Source organism: Oncorhynchus gorbuscha, linkage group LG21 (assembly GCF_021184085.1).
Source record: "Oncorhynchus gorbuscha isolate QuinsamMale2020 ecotype Even-year linkage group LG21, OgorEven_v1.0, whole genome shotgun sequence".
NCBI classification, from domain to species: Eukaryota; Metazoa; Chordata; class Actinopteri; order Salmoniformes; family Salmonidae; genus Oncorhynchus; species Oncorhynchus gorbuscha.
Window position 1 is genome coordinate 53,975,810 of NC_060193.1, and position 24,661 is coordinate 54,000,470.

Here is a 24,661-nt window from a genome sequence, read left to right on the forward strand (position 1 = left end):
TGACTCCCTCCTAATGCCTTACAAAGTTGTGAGAATCAAAGGTTCGGTGATGACAGTGACACGCTCTGGATGTAACCAGAAATTCATCCGTCTTCAAAAAGCTCCCACCATCAATACCTGTCAACTTCGACACCGAGGTGTTGACGACCTGAACACTGGTCCACGGGACGCTGAACAACCAGATCAAAACCCTGATCAAGATCCCAACCCTTGATACACTATGAGAACTAATAGAAGACCTCCAAGTTATCTCATTGAAGAGATGTAATTAATCGAGGTTGAAGACTGTGAAGTAGTTAAAAACCTTAGTGTTGAATCCCAAGTGAAATTTATACTGACCTGTAGTGATAACCTAAATTTGTTAATTGTGAAATTAGGGAGGAATGTAATTTTTTTAAAGTCTTTATAAGAACAAATTCTTATTTTCAATAATGGCCTAGGAACAGTGGGTTAACTGCCTGTTCAGTACCTTTTCTGCTCAGGGATTTGAACTTGAAACCTTTCGGTTACTAGTCCAACACTCTAACCACTAGGCTACCCTTCCGCCCTGTAATGTAGTGAACATTATGTCACAATCCAGTCAATGTATTCATACTGTGGGATTACAGTTCCATGTTTTACAGTAGCCAGACGGCAGGAGTGATATGTCATGTGAACTATGGAATGCTAACAAACTTCTGAGTAAAGTTAAACTAAACTATACGAATGCCCCGACCTCAGTTCTTATAAACAAAAGCCATCTAAATAACTGGATGTTACACCAGTGACATCAATAAGGGATCATAGGTTTCACCTGGATTCACTAGGTTTGTCTATGTCATGGAAAGAACCGCTGTCCTTAAAGTTTTGTATACTCAGTGTAGAGTAGTATACTCATGTAGTCCTTACAGATTTAGACCTCATGTAGTCCTTACAGGTTTAGACCTCATGTAGTCCTTACAGATTTAGACCTCATGTAGTCCTTACAGATTTAGACCTCATGTAGTCCTTACATATTTAGACCTCATGTAGTCCTTACAGATTTAGACCTCATGTAGTCCTTACACACTTACATTTACATTACATTTAAGTCATTTAGCAGACGCTCTTATCCAGAGCGACTTACAAATTGGTGTATACACCTTATGACATCCAGTGGAACAGCCACTTTACAATAGTGCATCTAAATCTTTTAAGGGGGGGGGGAAGGATTACTTTATCCTATCCTAGGTATTCCTTAAAGAGGTGGGGTTTCAGGTGTCTCCGGAAGGTGGTGATTGACTCCGCTGTCCTGGCGTCGTGAGGGAGTTTGTTCCACCATTGGGGGGCCAGAGCAGCGAACAGTTTTGACTGGGCTGAGCGGGAACTGTACTTCCTCAGTGGTAGGGAGGCGAGCAGGCCAGAGGTGGATGAACGCAGTGCCCTTATTTGGGTGTAGGGCCTGATCAGAGCCTGGAGGTACTGAGGTGCCGTTCCCCTCACAGCTCCGTAGGCAAGCACCATGGTCTTGTAGCGGATGCGAGCTTCAACTGGAAGCAAGTGGAGAGAGCGGAGGAGTGGGGTGAAGTGAGAGAACTTGGGAAGGTTGAACACTAGATGGGCTGCGGCGTTCTGGATGAGTTGTAGGGGTTTAATGGCACAGGCAGGGAGCCCAGCCAACAGCGAGTTGCAGTAATCCAGACGGGAGATGACAAATGCCTGGATTAGGACCTGCGCCGCTTCCTGTGTGAGGCAGGGTCGTACTCTGCGGATGTTGTAGAGCATGAACCTACAGGAGCGGGCCACCGCCTTGATGTTAGTTGAGAACGACAGGGTGTTGTCCAGGATCACGCCAAGGTTCTTAGCGCTCTGGGAGGAGGACACAATGGAGTTGTCAACCGTGATGGCGAGATCATGGAACGGGCAGTCCTTCCCCGGGAGGAAGAGCAGCTCCGTCTTGCCGAAGTTCAGCTTGAGGTGGTGATCCGTCATCCACACGGATATGTCTGCCAGACATGCAGAGATGCGATTCGCCACCTGAACATCAGAAGGGGGAAAGGAGAAGATTAATTGTGTGTCGTCTGCATAGCAATGATAGGAGAGACCATGTGAGGTTATGACAGAGTCAAGTGACTTGGTGTATAGCGAGAATAGGAGAGGGCCTGGAACAGAGCCCTGGGGGACACCAGTGGTGAGAGCGCGTGGTGAGGAGACAGATTCTCGCCACGCCACCTGGTAGGAGCGACCTGTCAGGTAGGACGCAATCCAAGCGTGGGCCGCGCCGGAGATGCCCAACTCGGAGAGGGTGGAGAGGAGGATCTGATGGTTCACAGTATCGAAGGCAGCCGATAGGTCTAGAAGGATGAGTGCAGAGGAGAGAGAGTTAGCTTTAGCGGTGCGGAGCGCCTCCGTGATACAGAGAAGAGCAGTCTCAGTTGAATGACTAGTCTTGAAACCTGACTGATTTGGATCAAGAAGGTCATTCTGAGAGAGATAGCGGGAGAGCTGACCAAGGACGGCACGTTCAAGAGTTTTGGAGAGAAAAGAAAGAAGGGATACTGGTCTGTAGTTGTTGACATCAGAGGGATCGAGTGTAGGTTTTTTCAGAAGGGGTGCAACTCTCGCTCTCTTGAAGACGGAAGGGACGTAGCCAGCGGTCAGGGATAAGTTGATGAGCGAGGTGAGGTAAGGGAGAAGGTCTCCGGAAATGGTCTGGAGAAGAGAGGAGGGGATAGGGTCGAGCGGGCAGGTTGTTGGGCGGCCGGCCGTCACAAGACGCGAGATTTCATCTGGAGAGAGAGGGGAGAAAGAGGTCAGAGCAGAGGGTAGGGCAGTGTGAGCAGAACCAGCGGTGTCGTTTGACTTAGCAAACGAGTTGACTTAGACCTTGTGCTGCTCCTACGGAGTCAGGATGGCTGAGCGGTGTAAGGTGCCTCGTCAAGGTTGAAGTCTCTGCTCGAGTGGTGGTGTCAAATCCAACTACTGATAATATTTTGCTAAATCGATCAATGTAATTTAGTGAATGTCATATTGCATTTGATAGCATGATAGTAAATTAATTAAACACTTTTATTATGGTATAAATGAAACATTTTATCATAGTCTAAATGAAAAGTTATTCAAATAGTTTAATTAGCCAACAGTTAATACTACTGTAGTCTAGATGGAGGACACGCATATCATTAGCACAGTATTTGCGTGGCTGAGTGGTTAAGGTGATGGACTCGAAAACCATTGGCATCTTGACCCACTGGATCGAATGCTGCTGACAACGTTATTGGTTTTTGTAAGTTCCTGTCAAAGGCACCTCCCCTTCAACAAAACTCAGATTGCGTGTGAAGCCCTTTTACCACATGAGGGCACCCTCCACTTTCACGTATCAGCTATGTACAAAACATTATGAACACCCGAATATTGAGTTGAGACTGGACTCAGAACAGTCTCAATTAGTCAGGGCACGGACTACAAAGTGTGGAAAGCATTCCAGAAAGACGTTGGCCCATGTTCACTCCAATGCTTGCCACAGTCGCGTCAAGTTGGCTGGATGTCCTTTGAGTAGTGGGACATTCTTGATACACACAGGAAACTGATGTGTGAAAAACCCAGCAGCGTTGCAGTTCTTGACACCAACCGGTCCGCCTGGCACCTTTTACCATACCTCGTTCAAAGACACTTAAATATTTTGTCTTGCCCATTCACCCTTTGAATGTCACACATACACAATCAGTGTCTTAATTGTGTCATGGCTTAAAAATCCTTCTTTAACCTGTCTCCTCTCCTTCATCTACACTGATTGAAATGGATTTAACCAGGGACATCAATAAGGGTTTATAGCTTTCACCTGGATTCACCAGGTCAGTCTATGTCATGGAAAGAGCTGTAGTCCTTAATATTTTGTATACTTTTTATGTCTCTGGTATGGTATATGTGAGGAATCACCTGTATTCATTTCAGTAACTCTATGCCAGTGGAAACAGTCCATTCTCAAATCAAATTTATTTGGCTTCAAAATAGCTTAATATAAAGGCATAGTATGTGATTTGGTAAGCTGACGGTTGGTATTGGGGAAATATTATGTCACCCTTAGGTACATGTGTTGTGTGTACGTTTGAGTGTTATGGCTTCTTTTTTGCATCTCCGCATTTGAATTATAGAGTTGGCACTAATGCACATATCATGAACTGTAGCATATGCTATGTTACACTACACCCACCCCCCCTCCAGCACACTCTCTCACACACACTCTCTCACACACACACACACACACACACACACACACACACACACACACACACACACACACACACACACACACACACACACACACACACACACACACACACACACACACACACACACACACACACACACACACACACACACACACACAGGATATGTAGCCAGGAATCGCTGATGAAATATTTCAACTGGGGTAATCATTTGTTCTCTTCCTCTATCCTACCCCTTCTCTCCCCCCTTCTCTCCCAGTTCTCTGTCTCATTCTCTTTCTCTTTCTGTGTGAAGGTATGTTGTCGCTGCACTCTAGGGGAAACAGGATGTGACATGCTGAGGTGATTTCATGGAAGACACTGGATGAAGAAAACAACAATTATATCACAGGAAAACACACATGCACACACGCCTGCATGTACACCGCAACACCACATCCACACACACACAAACACACACTCTCTCACACACACACACACACACACACACACACACACACACACACACACACACTTGATTCTCATGAATAACCATTAAGCCATTTGCTAAGATTTCCCCCATTTTGACATGTGGACCTGTTGTCACTCATACCCTGACGGATAGCTCCAGACACTTTTTTGGTACTATCTGAGGCATTTTATAATGAATGTCAGAATGGCCATATTCTGAATACACTCTAGCACTAAATCAATGATGATTTACTATGCTTTCCCATTGAAGGTCATATTGAGGTTAACTCAATGACTGGAGTTTTTCCTTGTATTCATATTTTTTTGTGTGTATTGTACCTCCTTGACTAATCAATCACATCATTCCATGTATTAGAAAAACAGTTTTGTGTTTGGTTCAATAAGTTATTTTGTATATTTGTCTCTTTTTTTAATGTAGAATATTACATCAAATCAAAACAAATCCAATCAAATCAAAAAAAAAATATCTCTGTCAGATCCATTAGCCTTTATCTTCTGTGGCCTTTATTTTCTTTATCTTCAGATGATGTGGCGAGGTCCACATCTTGCTGAAGATCTAATCACATCTTATCGGTCCCTGTGGTCTGGTGTGCTGAGAGTCATCTGTGTGCTGGTCTCTGGAGGCCATTACTGTTAGTAAAATATGATGAAAATACATATTTTTGGTTGAAAAGATGTTTCAAATCGCTTAAGGATCAGCTCTTTAAAAAAAAAATCACCTAAAATGACATACCAAAATTAAACTGCATATTCCTGATACCATTTGAAAGGAAACACTTTTAAGTTTGTGGAAATGTGAAATTAACATAGGAGAATATAACACATTAGATCTGGTAAAAGATAATACAAAGAAAGAAAAAAACTATATTTGTTGTATTTTTTTTGTACTGTCATCTTTGAAATGCAAGAGAAAGGCCATAATGTATTATTCTTGCCCAGGCGCAATTTCGATTTTGGCCACTAGATGGCAGCAGTGTTTGTGCAAAGTTTTAGACTGATCCAATGAAACATTGCATTTCTGATATCATTTTTTTTAAATCAAGACTGCCCAAATGTGCCAAATTGGATTATTAATAACTTTTCAAGCTCATAACTGTGCACTCTCCTCAAACAATAGCATGGTATTCTTTCACTGTAAGCACTTGTGTTCCTTGTGGTCCTTCTACAGAAGGACCACAAGAAGGACCACTGTAGCTCAGTTGGTACAGCATGGCGCTTGTAATGCCAGGGTAGTGGGTTCGATCCCCGGGACCACCCATACGTAGAATGTATGCACACATGACTGTAAGTCGCGTTGGATAAAAGCGTCTGCTAAATGGCATATATAATAGCTACTGTAAATTGGACAGTGCAGTTAGATTAACAAGATTTTAAGCTTTCTGCCAATATCAGATATGTCTATGTCCTGGGAAATGTTCTTGTTACTTACAAGCTCATGCTAATCGCATTAGCACACATTAGCTCAACCATCCCGCAGGTGGGACACCAATCTGTAGAGATCCTTAAGAGGATTAAAAATAAGTACATTTTGCTCACTGGGATCCTTCAAAATCTTGTGTCCTTGAACGTGTGCAGAGCCAAGGCTACCTCTGTGGAGCCCGGGTCGGTGGTGATCATGATTCACATTGAGGTTGCCACAGGATGCTGGATGGTACTTCCTGAATGAGAACATTCAGAGGGGGTTGGTTAGGTTAGCAATGCAGCTGAACACATTGTCTGAATAGTGATGTACTGTATACCAAGTGCTGTACAGGACTTACAACACATTCAGATAGTACTGAAGCTTTGTGACGTGAAGATATGGCTGTTACTGCAGTGGTGTGGAGGCTGCATTGTGGGGTCTGGTGAACTGACAGAGTTGGCAGGAGAAGATGGAGGAGCCTGGAGGTCAAAACATGATGAATAAAAATGTAAAAAATAAAATACCAACTGTTAAAGTCTAAGATATATTTCAGGAACCTTTTGACAGCTTGCTATGATAAAAAATATTTACATCAGGTAAAACTAGACAGCTGGATTAGACTGAAGATGTGTATGGTTGAAAACAATGCAATGTGTAAAGCACTTGTGTTCCTTGTTGGCAGTGGAAGCTGGCACACAGATCACTCCAATCATAACACCCACAGAACATATATAACAAGTTCCTCTAGATTTGCATTCAGTGTAACTGAGGTACAGTACCACATTGTAGCATTGACGTCAGTGGAGAAGAATTTGCACCTACCTGCTCTGTGGCCCCAACTGGCTCCTCCAGAGGGTGAAGGTGGATCAACATGGGGAATAATGAATATGAATTTTTACCATCCATGGAGCAGTTGTTAGGTGTTAACTGCTTTGCTCTGTAAATTTCTTAGGTTTAGATTTATTTTAAATTGCTTAATTTTAACTGAACCATTCAGTTAAGAACACATTCTTATTTACAATGACAGCCTACACCATCCAAACCAGGACAACGCTGGGCCAATTGTACAAAGAAAAAAACAACCGTTCTTTTGTATTATTTTTTGTACCATCATCTTTGAAAATGCAAGACAAAGGTCATAATGTATTATTCCAGCCCAGGCGCAATTTAGATTTTGGCCACTTTATAGCATCAGTGTATGTGCAACGTTTTAGACTGATCCAATGAAACATTAGTATGAATGTTCCTAGTTTGTTTATTAATACAAATCAAGTAACGGTAAATCACTGAATTCCACATTGCTGAGAAATTCTTGGTTTCTTTTTAAAAATTTAGGACCATAGGCTTTTTGACCCTTCCAGGTTCCCCCAGCTAGAGATGGCAAGATCTGGAGGAACTCACTAAATGTATGTAATGTATTAATTTGAATCGCAATTATGTTATTAAACAACATAATTGGATTTCTGATGACCTCTGAGATTAACACCGCCACTAAAACAGTTGCATGATATTTGTTATGCATGCAATGAAAAAGTCTTTCTTGATCTCCATTGATGAAGTAAATGAGAGATTCTCTGAACTTTTTTGACTTGGAAAACTTATTACATAATGTTTTATACGACATTTTTTCGGGAATGTTAATGGCAGTCACTTTAATAACGTTGCCGTCCTCAGTAAAGTGATTCATTCTGAACACAGGTGTAATATACAGGTCGCTCCTGTCAATTAAACAAATAAACTGTCCTGCTATAATGTATGTACGAATTTCTCCATTTCTGTGAATTGATCCATTTTGTAAAATGTGCAGCATTTGTGCATAATAAGAATATGTCTTATTGGGGTAAATTGCAAAATTACAAGTTTCTTCAAGAATGTATTTATTAAACCTCGGCTGCTTAAGTTTTGGGTCCATACAATAGTTGGAATTAAAATAGTCGGTGAGGTCTTTGGGTGACTTAAAGGGTACGTGTTTAATGAGTTTTGCTTTTGCTATCTCGTTAGAATTCTCTGAAATCTTAAATATAGCCATACTGGGCATTTTAAAATCACATTTTATAACAAAATCTGAAATGTAAACTATAAATGTTTTATTAGTAGTGTTTTGCTTATTTATCTCTGTATAATGTTGTATTTTGTCAGAAGCAAACTCTTGAGAAAGAGTTACAGTTTTAACAGTATCCACAACTGATGGTATCATTTTCTTGATTAACTCACAGCATTTATTTGTTGAGAAGTTTTTGACAGAGTCAATCGACTCTGCAACACGATAGCATTTATTTATTTTACCTTTGTATACCTTCAGGCCAATTTCCACATTTGCATATTCATTATTCTGGGGGAAATAAAGAAGAGATTTAGATGAACCTTGTTTTCACATTAAACTAAGATGAAGAGAAAGTCACATGTTTTTTTCATCTTCCCATACGGTCATATAATGAAAAACACAAGCAGTGTCTTTAACATCACTATTTCTAATGGGCCACACAACAGTAAAGGATATTAATTATATTTTTAACAGATGATTGTAATTAACATGTACTGTACATGTAGGTTAACATAATTTTCTTTACCTGTTTAGAAAACATTAATAAAAAATGTTAAAATTACTAATCTTACCTTCATATTGCTCCACCTTGCACACCCTGAGAATTGGAAAAGGACTGGTGTTGGTTATTTATCAGGTGAACAAACTGGGCGTGGCTGCATGGTGAGCTTTAGTTTTCTGTGACGTTCTAGTAGTAGAGAGCGCTTGCTGGAAGATCTGTATCCACTCACACACACATGAAGAAGTTCTACTCACACTAAGAATATGGAGGACAATGAACATTGATATGAACAATGGATATTGATTTTAAAAGAGGAGAAAAAGAAGAAGAAATGAATTGGTACTGAAATTGATTAAATTAATAATGGAATGTTAATATGTGACTGAAGTAATAAAGTGAAATGGTTCAAGTTAGTCTGTTTTGGGGATAATTAGGACAAGGTTTATTAGGTTTGAAAGATAAGGCCTTTAGGGGAAGATCAATAGCCTGCACCTGTTACTATTTGAACTAACATCTGCACCTCACTTGAGTGGGTTGGGGACCATTTGCATCTCTGCTTTGGATGGTACTTCCTGAATGAGAACATTCAGAGGGGGTTGGTTAGGTTAGCAATGCAGCTGAACACATTGTCTGAATAGTGATGTACTGTATACCAAGTGCTGTACAGGACTTACAACACATTCAGATAGTACTGAAGCTTTGTGACGTGAAGATATGGCTGTTACTGCAGTGGTGTGGAGGCTGCATTGTGGGGTCTGGTGGACTGACAGAGTTGGCAGGAGAAGATGGAGGAGCCTGGAGGTCAAAACATGATGAATAAAAATGTAAAAAATAAAATACCAACTGTTAAAGTCTAAGATATATTTCAGGAACCTTTTGACAGCTTGCTATGATAAAAAATATGTACATCAGGTAAAACTAGACAGCTGGATTAGACTGAAGATGTGTATGGTTGAAAACAATGCAATGTGTAAAGCACTTGTGTTCCTTGTTGGCAGTGGAAGCTGGCACACAGATCACTCCAATCATAACACCCACAGAACATATATAACAAGTTCCTCTAGATTTGCATTCAGTGTAACTGAGGTACAGTACCACATTGTAGCATTGACGTCAGTGGAGAAGAATTTGCACCTACCTGCTCTGTGGCCCCAACTGGCTCCTCCAGAGGGTGAAGGTGGAGCAACATGGGGAATAATGAATATGAATTTTTACCATCCAGGGAGCAGTTGTTAGGTGTTAACTGCTTTGCTCTGTAAATTTCTTAGGTTTAGATTTATTTTAAATTGCTTAATTTTCTTCTCTCCCCTTCTCTCCTCCTCTCTCCTCCCCCTTCTCTCCTCCTCTCTTCCTCCCCCTTCTCTCCCCCTTCTCTCCTCCTCTCTCCTCCCCCTTCTCTCCCCCTCTCTCCTACCACTCTCTCGCCCCCTTCTCTCCTCCTCTCTCCTCCCCCTTCTCCCCCTTCTCGCCTCCTCTCTCCTCCCCCTTCTCTCCTCCTCTCTTCCTCCCCCTTCTCTCCCCCTTCTCTCCTCCTCTCTCCTCCCCCTTCTCTCCCCCTCTCTCCTACCACTCTCTCGCCCCCTTCTCTCCCCTTCTCTCCTCCTCTCTCCCCCTTCTCTCCCACTTTCTCTCCCCTTCTCAACGTCTTGACTTTGGCATTAGCTTAGCTGAGCTTGGCACTGGCTTTGATACCACTTTAATTCAACTGCATGAATGACTAATAGCTCCTAAGAAGTTATTGGGAAAACAAGATAAACCTGATTGTAGATTTCTCACCTGGATGACTGGAGGCTTCTCTGGATGAATAGAAGGTCAGCCAATCTCTGGTATTTGTGCTATGTGTTTAATACTACAGAGTTTTTCTCTGTAAGGCCTATAGTGAAAACAATAATGATGGAGGTGGTGGGGGGTAGAGGGGGTAGACAGCATCTGCAGAGGGCATTGATCATCCCTGGAGCTGAAAAAACACAACACCATTGTCAGCAGGATTCAAACTTGCACTGGTTGATCTCTAAGGAGTTCTAGCCCGTCACCGTAACCACTCAGCCACAACAACGGTTGTTTGAGATAGGGGGGGTTGTTCTCCTTGAGGTGACAGACAGTGTATCTCCTTGTTACTGGCAAGGAGTTAAAGGCCTGGCAGCCATTATGCAGAGGGTATTTTAATGTAATACATTAATTTATATGTTTATTAAATGTATAATTGGGTACATTTCCAATTAACCCCCCTGGAGTCGATTGACGCACTTGTGCGATGGTGTTTCCTCTACAACCCTCATGGGACTCGTCTGAAGCTGGTAATGCTGATGTGCCAACTTATGTCTGTAGCATCCAAACCTTTCAAGCTGCAAACTAATATGGAAAGGGGAGACTCTCACGGGACTCGTCTGAATATAACCCATACAAACGTAATAACATTTTGAGGCAACAAAAAAAGGGGTTGAATATGTGTAAAAAAAATAAATTATATACACTACCGGTCATAGGTTTTAGAACATCTACTCATTCAAAGGTTTTTCTTCATTTTTATTATTTTCTACACTGTAGAATAACAGTGAAGACATCAGAAATATGAACCAACACATATGGAATTATATAGTAACCAAAAAAAGTGTTTAACAAATTAAAATATATTTTATATTTGAGATTCTTCAAATAGCCACCCTTTACCTTGATGCCATCACACTTCCTCCTCCATGCTTCACGCTGGGAACTACATATGTGGAGATCATCCGTTCACCTACTCTGCATTTCACAAAGACACGGCGGTTGGAACCAAAAATCTCATATTTGGACTCATCAGACCAAAGGACAGATTTCCACCAGTTTAATGTCCATTGCTCTTGTTTCTTGGCCCAAGCAAGTCTCTTCTACTATTTGGTGTCCTTTAGTAGTAGTTTCTTTGCAGCAATTCGACCATGAAGGCCTGATTCACACAGTCTCCTCTGAACAGTTGATGTTGAGATGTGTTACTTGAACTCTGTGAAGCATTTACAGTCAGGCCCATAAATATTAAATAATGAATATACATGAGGGTATTTACATCCAAATTGGGTGAACGGTGTAGGAATTACAGCATTATAGAATTACAAGTGTGGCATTTGCATTTGGAATCTGTTGCTGTTAACCCTCAATATGAAGTCCGAAGAGCCGTCACTGCCAGTGAAGCAAGCCATCATTAGGCTGACAAATCTAAACAAACCCATCAGAGACACAGTGTCACGCCTTGGTCATTGTATCTTGTGTTTTTGTTATATGTTTGGGTAGGCCAGGGTGTGACATGGGTTTATATGTTGTATTTTCGTATTAGGGTTTGTATTAATTGGGAGTGTGTATTATTAGGGGTGTGTCTAGTTAGGCTTGGCTGCCTGAGGCGATTCCTAATTGGAGTCAGCTGATTCTCGTTGTCTCGGATTGGGAACCTGTCATGTTTGTCATTTATTATCATGTCTTGTCCCTGTGCTCCCCATGCTATTCGTTTCCCTCTGCTGGTCTTATTTGGTTCTTTCCCTCCTATCAAACCTCTCTCAGAATCGCCCCCACGGCCTCTCTCACAGGTGGGCGTCTCAAGAGCCCTCTGGGATTCCCTCAATGTGAGGAGGGCTATCGATGGAATCGAAAAGGAGAGCACGGTACCTGCTAGGAAACCCAGCTGTTCCTATTCCCCTAATCTTCATTTGGGAGATGTCTTCCCACACCTGTTCCCGATCCTTTCCCCTGATTAGAGTCCCTATTCCTTGTTGGGGGGCGGTTCCTTCTGTCATGCAGGTGAACGGGCAGGACCCAAACGGCGACTTAACAGAAACAGAGTTTATTAATGTTCAAAACGGAAGTGCGCCTAATCCAGAGAAATCCTCTAGATTGCTTAGTGGGGAAAACAACTCCAGTGCGCCTCGCCTGTTTAGCCAGCCAGACTGCAGGTCCTGTCTGTCCAGCGCCACCAGGCCCAGGCCGTCCAGTCGATCCCCTGAGACACCTGCTCACACGCAGAGCTGTTCTCTTCTGATGAAGGCACAAAACACGACAGGACAGGGTGATACACAATCACGGCAAAAACACGACAGGACAGGGCGAAACGCAATCACAGCATGGTGAATACAATACAAGGAACCGACGGCACAGCCTTTCCCAGTACCGACGGATCACAAAGGAATAAATAGGGACTCTAATCAGGGGAAAGGATCGGAGAACAGGTGTGGGAAGACTAAATGATGATTAGGGGAATAGGAACAGCTGGGAGCAGGAACGGTCCCGGGCTGCCCCTCTATCCTGATAGAGAGAAGAGAGCTGAGTTATGTGGGGATCAGGGTGAGAGCCATGGTTGGCGGAGAAGGGGAGGAGAGAGAACTAGGATATGGAGTGGGGGGAAAGAACCAAATAAGACCAGCAGAGGGGGGTTCTGTCACGCCTTGGTCAGCATGTTTGGGAGCAGGGTGTGACAGGGACAAGACATGATAATAAATGACAAACATGACAGAACCGTATTTAGGCAGCCTGAGTGCGCGTTGTATTTCATGGGCGATTGTACCTGTCTCTGTGTTAGTCACCAGATAGGCTGTATTTAGTTTCACTCGTTTGTTGTTTTCATATTTTCAGTTATTTCATGTACTGCATTAGCTTCATTAAAGTTTGGTGAATGCACCAATTTGTAAGTCGCTCTGGATAAGAGCGTCTGCTAAATGACTTAAATGTAAATGTAAAAATTAAAAGTCATGAGTAACCTACACGCTGCTTTTCGGTCTGACTCTCTTCAAACAGCAGACGAATATCGAATATCGTTACACACAGCAAAAACAAAAACTATTTGGGACATTCTTAAAAATAAATAACACACTGGTGAGGTCAGGAACACCAAAAGGCCCGGAAGACCACGGAAAACAACTGTGGTGGATGACAGAAGAAATGTTTCCCTGGTGAAGAAAAACCCCTTCACAACAGTTGGCCAGATTAAGAACACTCTAGACCAGAGGTGGGCAAACTTTTTGACTCGCGGGCCACAATGGGTTCTAAAATTTGACAGAGGGGCAGGGCCAGGAGCATTTGGAGGGAGTGTTTGGGCCGGATATACTAAAGCATTAAATGTAGTGTGTGCAAACCTCATAGCACAGTAAGAACACTACAACCCAATTTATTAACTGTCTTTCAAATGTGAAAAATAGCCCTTATCAGTTAATAAATTTGTCTCAAGGAATATGCAAGATATGGCATTTACATACTATTTCGCAGATACTGGGAGGAGGAAATGTAAATAGATTAAAATAACATACGCACTGTGATTTATCAAGATTGCGTCTGTTTTTAATAAGTTTCAATCGAAGGTGCAAAGTTAAAGAAATCAACATTTATTGAAAAATGGAATCACTTTCAACATTCAAAACATATTATTACACAACGAAATACTCAAGCTCAATAATATCTACTTGTGTTAAACTCCGCAAAATCATGGATGGATTGTCCTGACCGCGCGCTCTACAAACTCGCCACGGACGCCCTCGCCTTCACGCGCAAACAGTACACGTGTATCGTTGCCAAGCACACAGACATAGGCTGTATTAAATATCCTACCTGCAGCTGAAAATTTAAATTTAAATTAAGAGCGATGTGCGGCGTGTTAATTAAGCTACTGTACCGCTGCTGTGCGTAAATGCGCATTGCTCTTAATTAAAAGACGCACTTCCAAACTTTCCATATGCATTTTTTCATAACACAGCAGAAAAACTCACAATTTCGGTGGGAACAGTGTTGTTGGTCTCCCTTTTTTGCCAGTGCATCAAAGTCTGGAGTTAGTTTTGTTGTGGCAATTCTCAGGACAGATCTGAGGTGTTGGTCAGTTAACTTGGATCTGTGATGGGCTTTGTTGATTTTCATGACGCTAAACGTCTGCTCACACACGTAGGTCGAGCCAAACAACACCAGCATCTTCTGCGACTTCCTCCGGAGGTTTGGAAACGCGGTCTCGTTTCCTCGCCAACCTCTGAGCAGTAGCCGCCCGTTCTTGTGTTGACTGCTTGCTAGCATAGTTTGCATGCTTCGTGGCAAAGTGACGGCTGATATTGTACTCTTTGAAAACCGCAACAGCTTCTTGGCATATCAGACATACAGCCGTTGATCGGACTTCAGTGAAGAAGTATTTTGTTGTCCACTCCTTATTAAACACTCGGCATTCGCTGTCCACTTTCCTTCTCTTTGGTCCGCTCATTTTCACAGAAGGGCTTAATGGTGACGTGAAACGAAATGAAAATTAAAGTGAAATAAAGAGAAATACGCGCCACTCCAACAACGGTCAATGTGTTTTGAGTGCGCCATCTATTGGGGAAACGTGGGCATTGCAGGGAAAGGGGAAAAAGGAGGTTTTTACTATAATTTGGACAAGTTCGGCGGGCCGGATTAAAAAACCTAACGGGCCCGTATGTGGCCCGCGGGCCGTGGTTTGCCCATGTCTGCTCTAGACCTATCTGTGTCAAAGTCAACCTTCAAGAGATTACTTCACCAGCATGTTTATCACAAGATGTAAACAATTGGTAAGCCTCAAAACAGGAAGACCAGATTTCATCTAAAAAAGCCTGTACAGTTCTGGAACAACATCCTATGGACAGATGAGACAAAGATCAACTTGTACCAGAATGATGGGAGGAGAAGAGTATGGAGAAGGGAAGGAACTGCTCATAATCCGAAGAATACTACCTCATCTGTGAAGCATGGTGGAGGTAGTGTTATTGCTTAGGCTTGTATGGCTACCAATGGAACTGGTTCCCTTGTATTTATTGATGATGCGACTGCTGACAAAAGCAGCAGGATGAATTCTGAAGGGTTTAGGGCTATATTATCTGCTCAGATTCAGCCAAATGCTTCAAAACCCATTGGACGGTGCTTCATAGTGCAGATGGACAATGACCCGAAGCATATTGCAAAAGCAACCCAATACTTTTTTAAGACAAAGAAGTGGAATGTTCTGCAATGGCCAAAGCAATCACCTGACCTGAATCCAATTGAGTATGCATTCCACTTGCTGAAGGCAAAACTGAAAACAAAACAAGCAGGAACTGAAGACAGCTGCAATAAAGGCCTGACAGAGCATCATCAGGGAAGAAACCCAGCATCTGCTGATGTCTATGGGTTACATACTTCAGGCAGTCATAGACTGCAAAGGATTTGCAGCCAAGTATTAAGACTGAAATGCATTCCAGGTGATTACCTCATGAAGCTGGTTGAGAGAGTGCAAAGAGTGTGCAAAGCTGTCATCAAGGCAAACGGTGGCTACTTTGAAAAATCTCAAATATAAAATATATTTTTATTTGTTTCATGCTTTTTTGGTTACTACATGATTCCAAATTTGTTATTTCATAGTATTGATGTCTTCACTATTATTCTACAATGTAGTAAACACTAAAATAAAGAAAATCTCTCTAATGACTAGGTGTGTCCAAACTTTTGACCGGTACTGTATATACAGTGCATTCAGAAAGTATTCAGACCTGAATAAGTATCAAGTATTCTTGAACCTGATCAAACATCTCTGGAGAGACCTGAAAATACATGTGCAGCGACGCTCCCCATCCAACCGGACAGAGCTTGAGAGGAACTGCAGAGAAGAATGGGAGAAACTCCCCAATAACAGGTGTGCCAAGCTTGTAGCATCCTACCCAAGGAGACTCGAGGCTGTAATCACTGTCAAAGGTACTGAGTAAAGGGTTTGAATACTTATGTAAATGCAATATTTAAGTTTTTTATTTTTAATACACATTTGCAAAACATTCTAAAAACCTGTTTTTGCATTGTCATTATGGGGTATTGTGTGTAGATTGATGAGGAAAAAAACAATTTAATACATTTTAGAATAAGGCTGTAACGTAACAAAATGTGGAAAAAGTTGTGGGGTCTGAATACTTTCCGAATGCACTATAGTTACTGCTGTTTGCAATTGTACATCAGAATTCCTGTGCATAGAATCCTAACCTGCCAACCTCTTCATGGACAACATTTGAACCACGTCATCTTTTAGGGCGTGAACTGGTATGTTCAGATTTATTCAAAGCATAGTTATTTCAACAATTCTGGGTGTGCCTCTAGTTAACAATCATCTAAGGATACGTGGACTTGAATTACACACCCTCACTTAAGAAAGGTTTTCCATGAAATCATGTGACTTAAAGTTAGAGAAAGGTACTCCTGAAAACACACCCTCCTACAAGCATGAAACAAGTTATGGACGAACCAGAAATGTGACATATCTGTTTGTTGCGTCAAAAAACAGAACACTCAAAACATGAGCACAATGGCAGCTCTTCCTTTAAATAACTCCAGGCCTCAAGAGGGCAGATAACCCAAAAACACGGGTGGAACAAAAAAATTAAACCAGAATTTCTGGAGGGACTACTTTTACATGCGCACCTGACAGATAAGCATGGGTATAAAATGTTTGGTGTAGGTGTGAGTAAGGATGACAAAAGGCAGAGAATTGAGCGTTTACTAGGTTTTTATTCCTTTACACGGTAATATGGGGAACAGTGAATATACTATGGGTATATGTATGCCCGCAAGCCTCTTGCCTAAGCACTCCCTAGGTGCCTTCCCCTTCCCCCCCTGGGAACAAATGAAACAGAATATTCCAAACAATTTTAATAATCAAAACACTGTGTCCTATTGACACACAAAAGACATAACCAATCAGCTCTCTCACTCAACCAATGCAGGACACACTAATCATCTCCCTCTGAGAACAACCAACACAGTATAATAACCCACAGCCATCAGCATCCTCTCTCCGCAATCCTCTCTCTCCTCAACAACAGAACACTGGCTTTTATGTAGCTTGAGGAGTCTAATGGGATACAGCTGTAACTTGGGGGGGGGTCAGCTCCCAACGTCAATGGGGCTGACCAATCAGCTGCTTGGGGAGAATTCAGAAGCCATCTCCTGAAACACACACACAAATACACAAACTACAACACAAAAACTGGGGAACATAACACTGATGACACAAAAATGTGAGGAAGACCTGGTAGATTGATTTATTACCAGATTAAGGCAACTATCATAAGGTCTAGATGCCTTAAATGGAATTCAGTACGACTTAAGGAGTCTGTATTGAAAACATGCCTACGTCAGGGGAGATACATATTTAGGCAATCAATAGCTGTTGAACATCTCAGTCCTGGACCGGAGGGTCTGCCGTCCTGTAGGTTGTAACTCTGGCCTTGGCCTAACACACCCAAAACCAATAACATATGTTTCACTAAGATCCTAAAACTGAGTCAGGTGTGTTGGGTTGTGGCGCTGCAGGGTGGTGGACCCCTAGGGACAGGACGGGGTGACCCAAGTATATTGTCTGCAAGTAAAAAGAGATCTGCAGTACTGATATGATATTAATGATATGATATTAATATGATATTAATTATATGATATTAATTATATGGAGGATTTGCTGTTTCTGTGTGTTAATGTATATTTGAGGTGTATGTGTTTTTTTCTTTTAGTATTTTGTGTCACAACATGTTACATGACAGTAACCCTATTAAGGTTATGGACTTTCTTTTCTATGCATTTCCTTATATTACTTTGACTGACTTGTGTACACAGACTGTGCACAAACACACAACGTGATATATACACGTATGTGCACAAATTAATGATGACGGTTTGATTTATGATTATGACAGAATTGAGTGTGAGGAAGGAACTTTTCCCTTTGGGACTGAAAAAAATGAAGCTGTGAACTGGGAAGGAAATTGTGTTTTTGAGAAAGTTGAGGTATTGACTAGACCGGTGGGGATCAGGCATGCAGGTGGCTCGGGCTAGCTGGTTGGTCTGGCTGAAATTTAATATAGACAATCAAAAGTCTTTGTATTTTTTCAATTTGTTCATTTGTTAGGCCATTGGTGCAACACAATATTTATTGTTGAATTACCTTTGATTTAGGTCAGTCTTATCAATCACTTAAACATATTTAATAATGATATCTTACCTAGCTTGACTGTGCGCATTTTTGCTTACTTCTTGTGTTAAGCAGAGACCCAATAGTGGATTGTGTAAAAATGCAGGAAATTAGCATTAGATGCCCAAAGAAATTCTGGGGGAGGACCCAAAACCAACGTGGCGTCACTGGAGTGTAGCATAAGGTAACTACACAGCTCCCCCTCTCCAGTGCTCGATGTCTCCAGTCTACTAACCACCGGTCCTGGCAGCCATCATTAAGCACACCTGCTCCCCATTATTACACACACCTGGACTTTGTCATCAACTTGATTACTTTCCCTTCATTTAGCCCTCAGTAGCCTCAGTCATCAGGCAGTATTGGTTTGCTTTCATGTTCATTATGCCTCCTGTTTTGTTCAATTGCCTTTCATTGTTGTTATTAAACTCTCCTTCTGCACCTCCTTCTTGACTCCCTGTGTATGTGTGACAGTAACCAGCCCATCCAGGTGATTACAATAATTTGTTACATTTTGTATTATAGGCTAGACCAATTAAAGACATCTGAAATTATTTTTTCAAATGTTTTTCTGCAGTGCTTAATATGTGGTAGACTATGTATTGTATAAGGAATGACACAATCATTATTTGAATAGTTTTTTTTTTCAAGCTTGGGCTCATATACTGTATAGGCCTATGTGTATGTATAATTTGCATTATGTGTGTGGGTATTTGAATGAACCATCACCGTACAAAGTGCTGTCCATTTCGTTGTTAGGCTTTGAAATAACATCCACAATGACCATGTTTTCCACTCAGTTTCAACCTGTTGTTGAACTAATCCTTCAAATTGATCAATCACAGTGAGGTGAGTTGTAAAAGCACAATACTGTTTTGATGATATGTGTGATGTGGTTTTCGAATGTATTGATGTCAGAGTTGTTAGAAGGACATTAGAGCCCTGAGTACCAGGCCATAAGCGGGTTGGATACTACAGTACCAACGCAGGTCCTGAGTGCATAAGAGGAGATTACCATGACTCAATGGTCATGTGGAATTGTACTGCAATCATGACTCAGGACTGGGAAAGGGGGATACCTAGTCAGTTGTACAACTGAATGCATTTGGCAGAAATGTGTCGACTGTTTTTAAACCAACCCCGGGGAACAGTAGGTTAACTGCCTTGCTCAGGGGCAAAATGACAGATTTTTACCTTGTCAGCTCGGGGATTCAATCCCAACACTCTAACCACTAGGCTGTAATATGGTCACTGCAACAGCCCTATTAATGCAAAATGTGTTCAATAAGGTGTTGACCATTGTTTCTTTTGCCATTGTGCTGTGTGCTGTTTGTCAGGCCCCTCACCTGAAACAAATATGGTATGGTAAAACCTGCCAGGAGCCTAAGCTCTCAGGGTCTAAGAGGCACGAAAACCTCTCCACCACAACAAAGTCATAGCACAAGGAGAGGAAGCAGAGGTGGAGCAACATGGGAGATAGCCAGAGTTGTTTTGACCTGAGATTCAGCAGTTAAAACATCTAAATCTTTCAGGTCAAAATGAACACCACCCATAATGTTTCCACCGCAGTGATGAGCATGAGATATGGGCCGAAAACTCATCCCAGGAATAGAAGATGTCACTGTACTCCTAATGACATTTTCAAGCCATATCCCACGCTCATCACTGCGGTGGAAACATTATGGGTGGTGTTCATTTTGACCTGAAAGATTTAGATGGATTTCCTGCTGACTCTCAGGTCAATACATTTCCGGCTGCATGGGGGATAATGAAAATGATTTTTAAAACATTGTATTTGTATATGAATGTTTAAATTAATTCAATGAATGAATCAAATAAAATATTTGTTTTCATTTCTGATTTCCACAGCACTGTGAAATATAAAAGTGTCTTTGGGGTAGTGTATTTTAACATTCTATCATAAATGGCACAATAAAAATACATCTACAGTGGTGACAATTAAAGTGACAGGGTTGACCTAACGGGGTTAATGATTTCATTTCAAATCAGCCATAACTCCCCTTTGTCAGGATTTGGCCAGGGTTGTTCCGGTTTTTGGTCACTAGATGCCCCCATTGTGCTTTTTGACCTTTTGTTTTCCCTTGATCCCCATTATTATTTGCACCTGTGCCTCGTTTCCCCTGATTGTATTTAAACCCTTAGTTTTCCTCAGTTCTTTGCTCTGTGTTTGTATGTTAGCACCCAGCCCTAGTATTCTGTGAACTCTTGTTGATCCCGGTGGACTCTCTTGTGGAATTCTGTTTTTTGTTCTTGTTTATTTATTTTTGAGTATCTTTTGAGGCTTTTTATGCTATACCTACCACCTTGTGGATTTACCTTTTTGTCTTTACCTTTGTTCTTGTGGAATTCCTTTAGAGGTTGTGGAATTACATGTTTTCCTGAAGGACTTCACTTTTTACTTCATTAAATACACCGTCTCAAGTACTGCTGTGTCTGCCTCATCTTCTGGGTTCTGCCGACTATTCGTGGCTCAGTTGGTTAAGTGACTGTTTCTCACTCCGGAGACCCGGGTTCGTAACCGGGTCCTGACACCCTTGTGACAGGGGAAATGGAGGGTTGTTTTGTGAAACAGGGGAAGTGGAGGGTTGTTGTGTGTGACAGGGGAAATGGAGGGTTGTTGTGTGTGACAGGAGAAATGGAGGGTTGTTGTGTAACAGGGGAAATGGAGGGTTGTTGTGTGACAGGGGAAATGGAGGGTTGTTGTGTGTGACAGGGAAAGTGGTGGATTGTTGTGTGTGAGAGGAAATAGAGGATTGTTGTGTGTGAGGGGAAACGGAGGGTTGTTGTGTGTGACGGGAAATGGAGGGTTGTTGTGTGTGACCGGAAATGGAGGGTTGTTGTGTGTGACGGGAAATGGAGGGTTGTTGTGTGTGACGGGAAATGGAGGGTTGTTGTGTGTGAAGGGAAATGGAGGGTTGTTGTGTGTGACAGGGGAAATGGAGGGTTGTTGTGTGTGACAGGGGAAATTGAGCATTGTTTTGTGTAACAGGGGAAATCAAATCCAATCAAATCAAATCAAATTTATTTATATAGCCCTTCGTACATCAGCTGATATCTCAAAGTGCTGTACAGAAACCCAGCCTAAAACCCCAAACAGCAAGCAATGCAGGTGTAGAAGCACGGTGGCTAGGAAAAACTCCCTAGAAAGGCCAAAACCTAGGAAGAAACCTAGAGAGGAACCAGGCTATGTGGGGTGGCCAGTCCTCTTCTGGCTGTGCCGGGTGGAGATTATAACAGAACATGGCCAAGATGTTCAAATGTTCATAAATGACCAGCATGGTCATATAAGGCAGAACAGTTGAAACTGGAGCAGCAGCACGGTCAGGTGGACTGGGGACAGCAAGGAGTCATCATGTCAGGTAGTCCTGGGGCATGGTCCTAGGGCTAAGGTCCTCCGAGAGAGAGAAATAAAGAGAGAAGGAGAGAATTAGAGAACGCACACTTAGATTAACACAGGACACCGAATAGGACAGGAGAAGTACTCCAGATATAACAAACTGACCCTAGTCCCCCGACACATAAACTACTGTAGCATAAATACTGGAGGCTGAGACAGGAGGGGTCAGGAGACACTGGAGGGTTGTTGTGTGACAGGGGAAATGGTGGATTGTTTTGTGTGACAGGGGAAATGTAGGGTTGTTGTGTGTGACAGTGGAAATTGGGGATTGTTTTGTGTAACGGGAAAGTGGTGGATTGTTGTGTGTGACAGAGGAAACAGAGGGTTTTGTGTGTGACGGGAAATGGAGGGTTGTTTTGTGTAACAGGGTAAATGGAGGGTTGTTGTATGTGACAGGGGAAATTGAGGATTGTTTTGTGTAACATGGGAAATGGAGGATTGTTGTGTGTGACAGGGGAAATGGAGGGTTGTTGTGTGTGACAGGGGAAATGGAGGGTTGTTGTGTGTGACAGGAGAAATGGAGGGTTATTGTGTGTAACAGGGTAAATGGAGGGTTGTTTTGTGTAACAGGGGAAATGGAGGGTTGTTGTGTGTGAAACGGGAAATGGAGGGTTGTTGTGTGTAACAGGGTAAATGGAGGGTTGTTGTGTGTAACAGGGTAAATGAAGGGTTGTTGTGTGTAACAGGGTAAATGTAGGGTTGTTTTGTGTAACAAGGGAAATGGAGGGTTGTTGTGTGTGAAACGGGAAATGGAGGGTTGTTGTGTGTAACAGGGTAAATGGAGGGTTGTTGTGTGTAACAGGGTAAATGAAGGGTTGTTGTGTGTAACAGGGTAAATGGAGGGTTGTTTTGTGTAACAGGGGAAATGGAGGGTTGTTGTGTGTGACAGGGGAAATGGAGGGTTGTTGTGTGTGACAGTGGAAATTGGGGATTGTTTTGTGTGACAGGGGAAATTGAGAGTTGTTGTGTGTGACAGGGGAAATTGAGGGTTGTTGTGTGACAGGGGAAATGGAGGGTTGTTGTGTGTGACAGGGTAAATGGGGGGTTGTTGTGTGAGAGGGTAAATGGAGGGTTATTGTGTGTAACAGGGTAAATGGAGGGTTGTTTTGTGTAACAGGGGAAATGGAGGGTTGTTGTGTGTGAAACGGGAAATGGAGGGTTGTTGTGTGTAACAGGGTAAATGGAGGGTTGTTGTGTGTAACAGGGTAAATGGACGGTTGTTTTGTGTAACAGGGGAAATGGAGGGTTGATGTGTGTGACAGGGGAAATTGATGATTGTTTTGTGTAACAGGGGAAATGGAGGGTTGTGTGTGACAGGGGAAATGGAGGGTTGTTGTGTGTGACAGGGGAAACGGAGGGTTGTTGTGTGTGCCAGGGAAAATGGAGGATTGTTGTGTGTGACAGGGGAAATGGAGAATTGTTGTGTGTGACAGGGGAAATGGAGGGTTGTTGTGTGTGACAGGAGAAATGGAGGGTTGTTGTGTGTGACAGGGTAAATGGGGGGTTGTTGTGTGAGAGGGTAAATTGAGGGTTATTGTGTGTAAAAGGGTAAATGGAGGGTTATTGTGTGTGACAGGGGAAATGGAGGGTTGTTGTGTGTGACAGGGGAAATGGAGGGTTGTTGTGTGAGTGGGTAAATGGAGGGTTGTTGTGTGTAACAGGGTAAATGGAGGGTTGTTGTGTGTGACAGGGGAAATGGAGGGTTGTTGTGTGAGAGGGTAAATGGAGGGTTGTTTTGTGTAATAGGGGAAATGGAGGGTTGTTGTGTGTAACAGGGTAAATGAAGGGTTGTTGTGTGTAACAGGGTAAATGGAGGGTTGTTTTGTGTAACAGGGGAAATGGAGGGTTGATGTGTGTGACAGGGGAAATTGATGATTGTTTTGTGTAACAGGGGAATCGGAGGGTTGTGTGTGACAGGGGAAACGGAGGGTTGTTGTGTGTGACAGGGGAAACGGAGGGTTGGTGTGTGACAGGGAAAATGGAGGATTGTTTTGTGTGATAGGGGAAATGGAGGATTGTTGTGTGTGACAGGGGAAATGGAGGGTTGTTGTGTGTGACAGTGGAAATGGAGGGTTGTTGTGTGTGACAGGGTAAATGGGGGGTTGTTGTGTGAGAGGGTAAATGGAGGGTTATTGTGTGTAACAGGGTAAATGGAGGGTTATTGTGTGTGACAGGGGAAATGGAGGGTTGTTGTGTGTGACAGGGGAAATGGAGGGTTGTTGTGTGTGACGGGAAATGGAGGGTTGTTGTGTGAGTGGGTAAATGGAGGGTTGTTGTGTGTAACAGGGTAAATGGAGGGTTGTTGTGTGTGACAGGGGAAATGGAGGGTTGTTGTGTGTGACAGGGGAAATGGAGGGTTGTTGTGTGAGAGGGTAAATGGAGAGTTGTTGTGTGTAACAGGGTAAATGGAGGGTTGTTTTGTGTAACAGGTGAAATGGAGGGTTGTTGTGTGTGACAGGGGAAATGGAGGGTTGTTGTGTGAGAGGGTAAATGGAGGGTTGTTGTGTGTAACAGGGTAAATGGAGGGTTGTTGTGTGTGAAAGGAGAAATGGAGTGTTGTTGTGTGTGAAAGGAGAAATGGAGGGTTGTTGTGTGTGAAACGGGAAATGGAGGGTTGTTGTGTGTGACAGGGGAAACGGAGGATTGTTGTGTGTGACAGGGGAAACGGAGGGTTGTTGTGTGTGACAGGGGAAACAGAGGGTTGTT

At 42.6% G+C, this 24,661-nt stretch overlaps 1 protein-coding gene across 2 annotated transcripts; it reads right to left on the minus strand.

Moving 5' to 3' along the window:
• Positions 1-5,028: 5,028 nt before the first annotated feature.
• On the minus strand, positions 5,029-8,828 carry si:dkey-211g8.8 (uncharacterized protein LOC108004533 homolog). 2 transcript variants are annotated; one of them, XM_046318347.1, is made up of 5 exons: positions 8,677-8,828; positions 6,883-8,392; positions 6,419-6,539; positions 6,195-6,316; positions 5,029-5,288 (listed from the first exon to the last, which is right to left on the minus strand). In XM_046318347.1, the coding sequence occupies exons 1-2, from the start codon at positions 8,680-8,682 to the stop codon at positions 7,319-7,321; spliced, it is 1,080 nt and encodes a 359-aa protein (XP_046174303.1). In that variant the 5' UTR covers positions 8,683-8,828; the 3' UTR covers positions 5,029-5,288; positions 6,195-6,316; positions 6,419-6,539; positions 6,883-7,318. The 2 variants fall into 2 exon arrangements, with proteins under 2 accessions (XP_046174303.1, XP_046174302.1); XM_046318346.1 differs by having other exon boundaries at positions 6,184-6,316.
• Between the last annotated feature and the right edge of the window lie 15,833 nt (positions 8,829-24,661).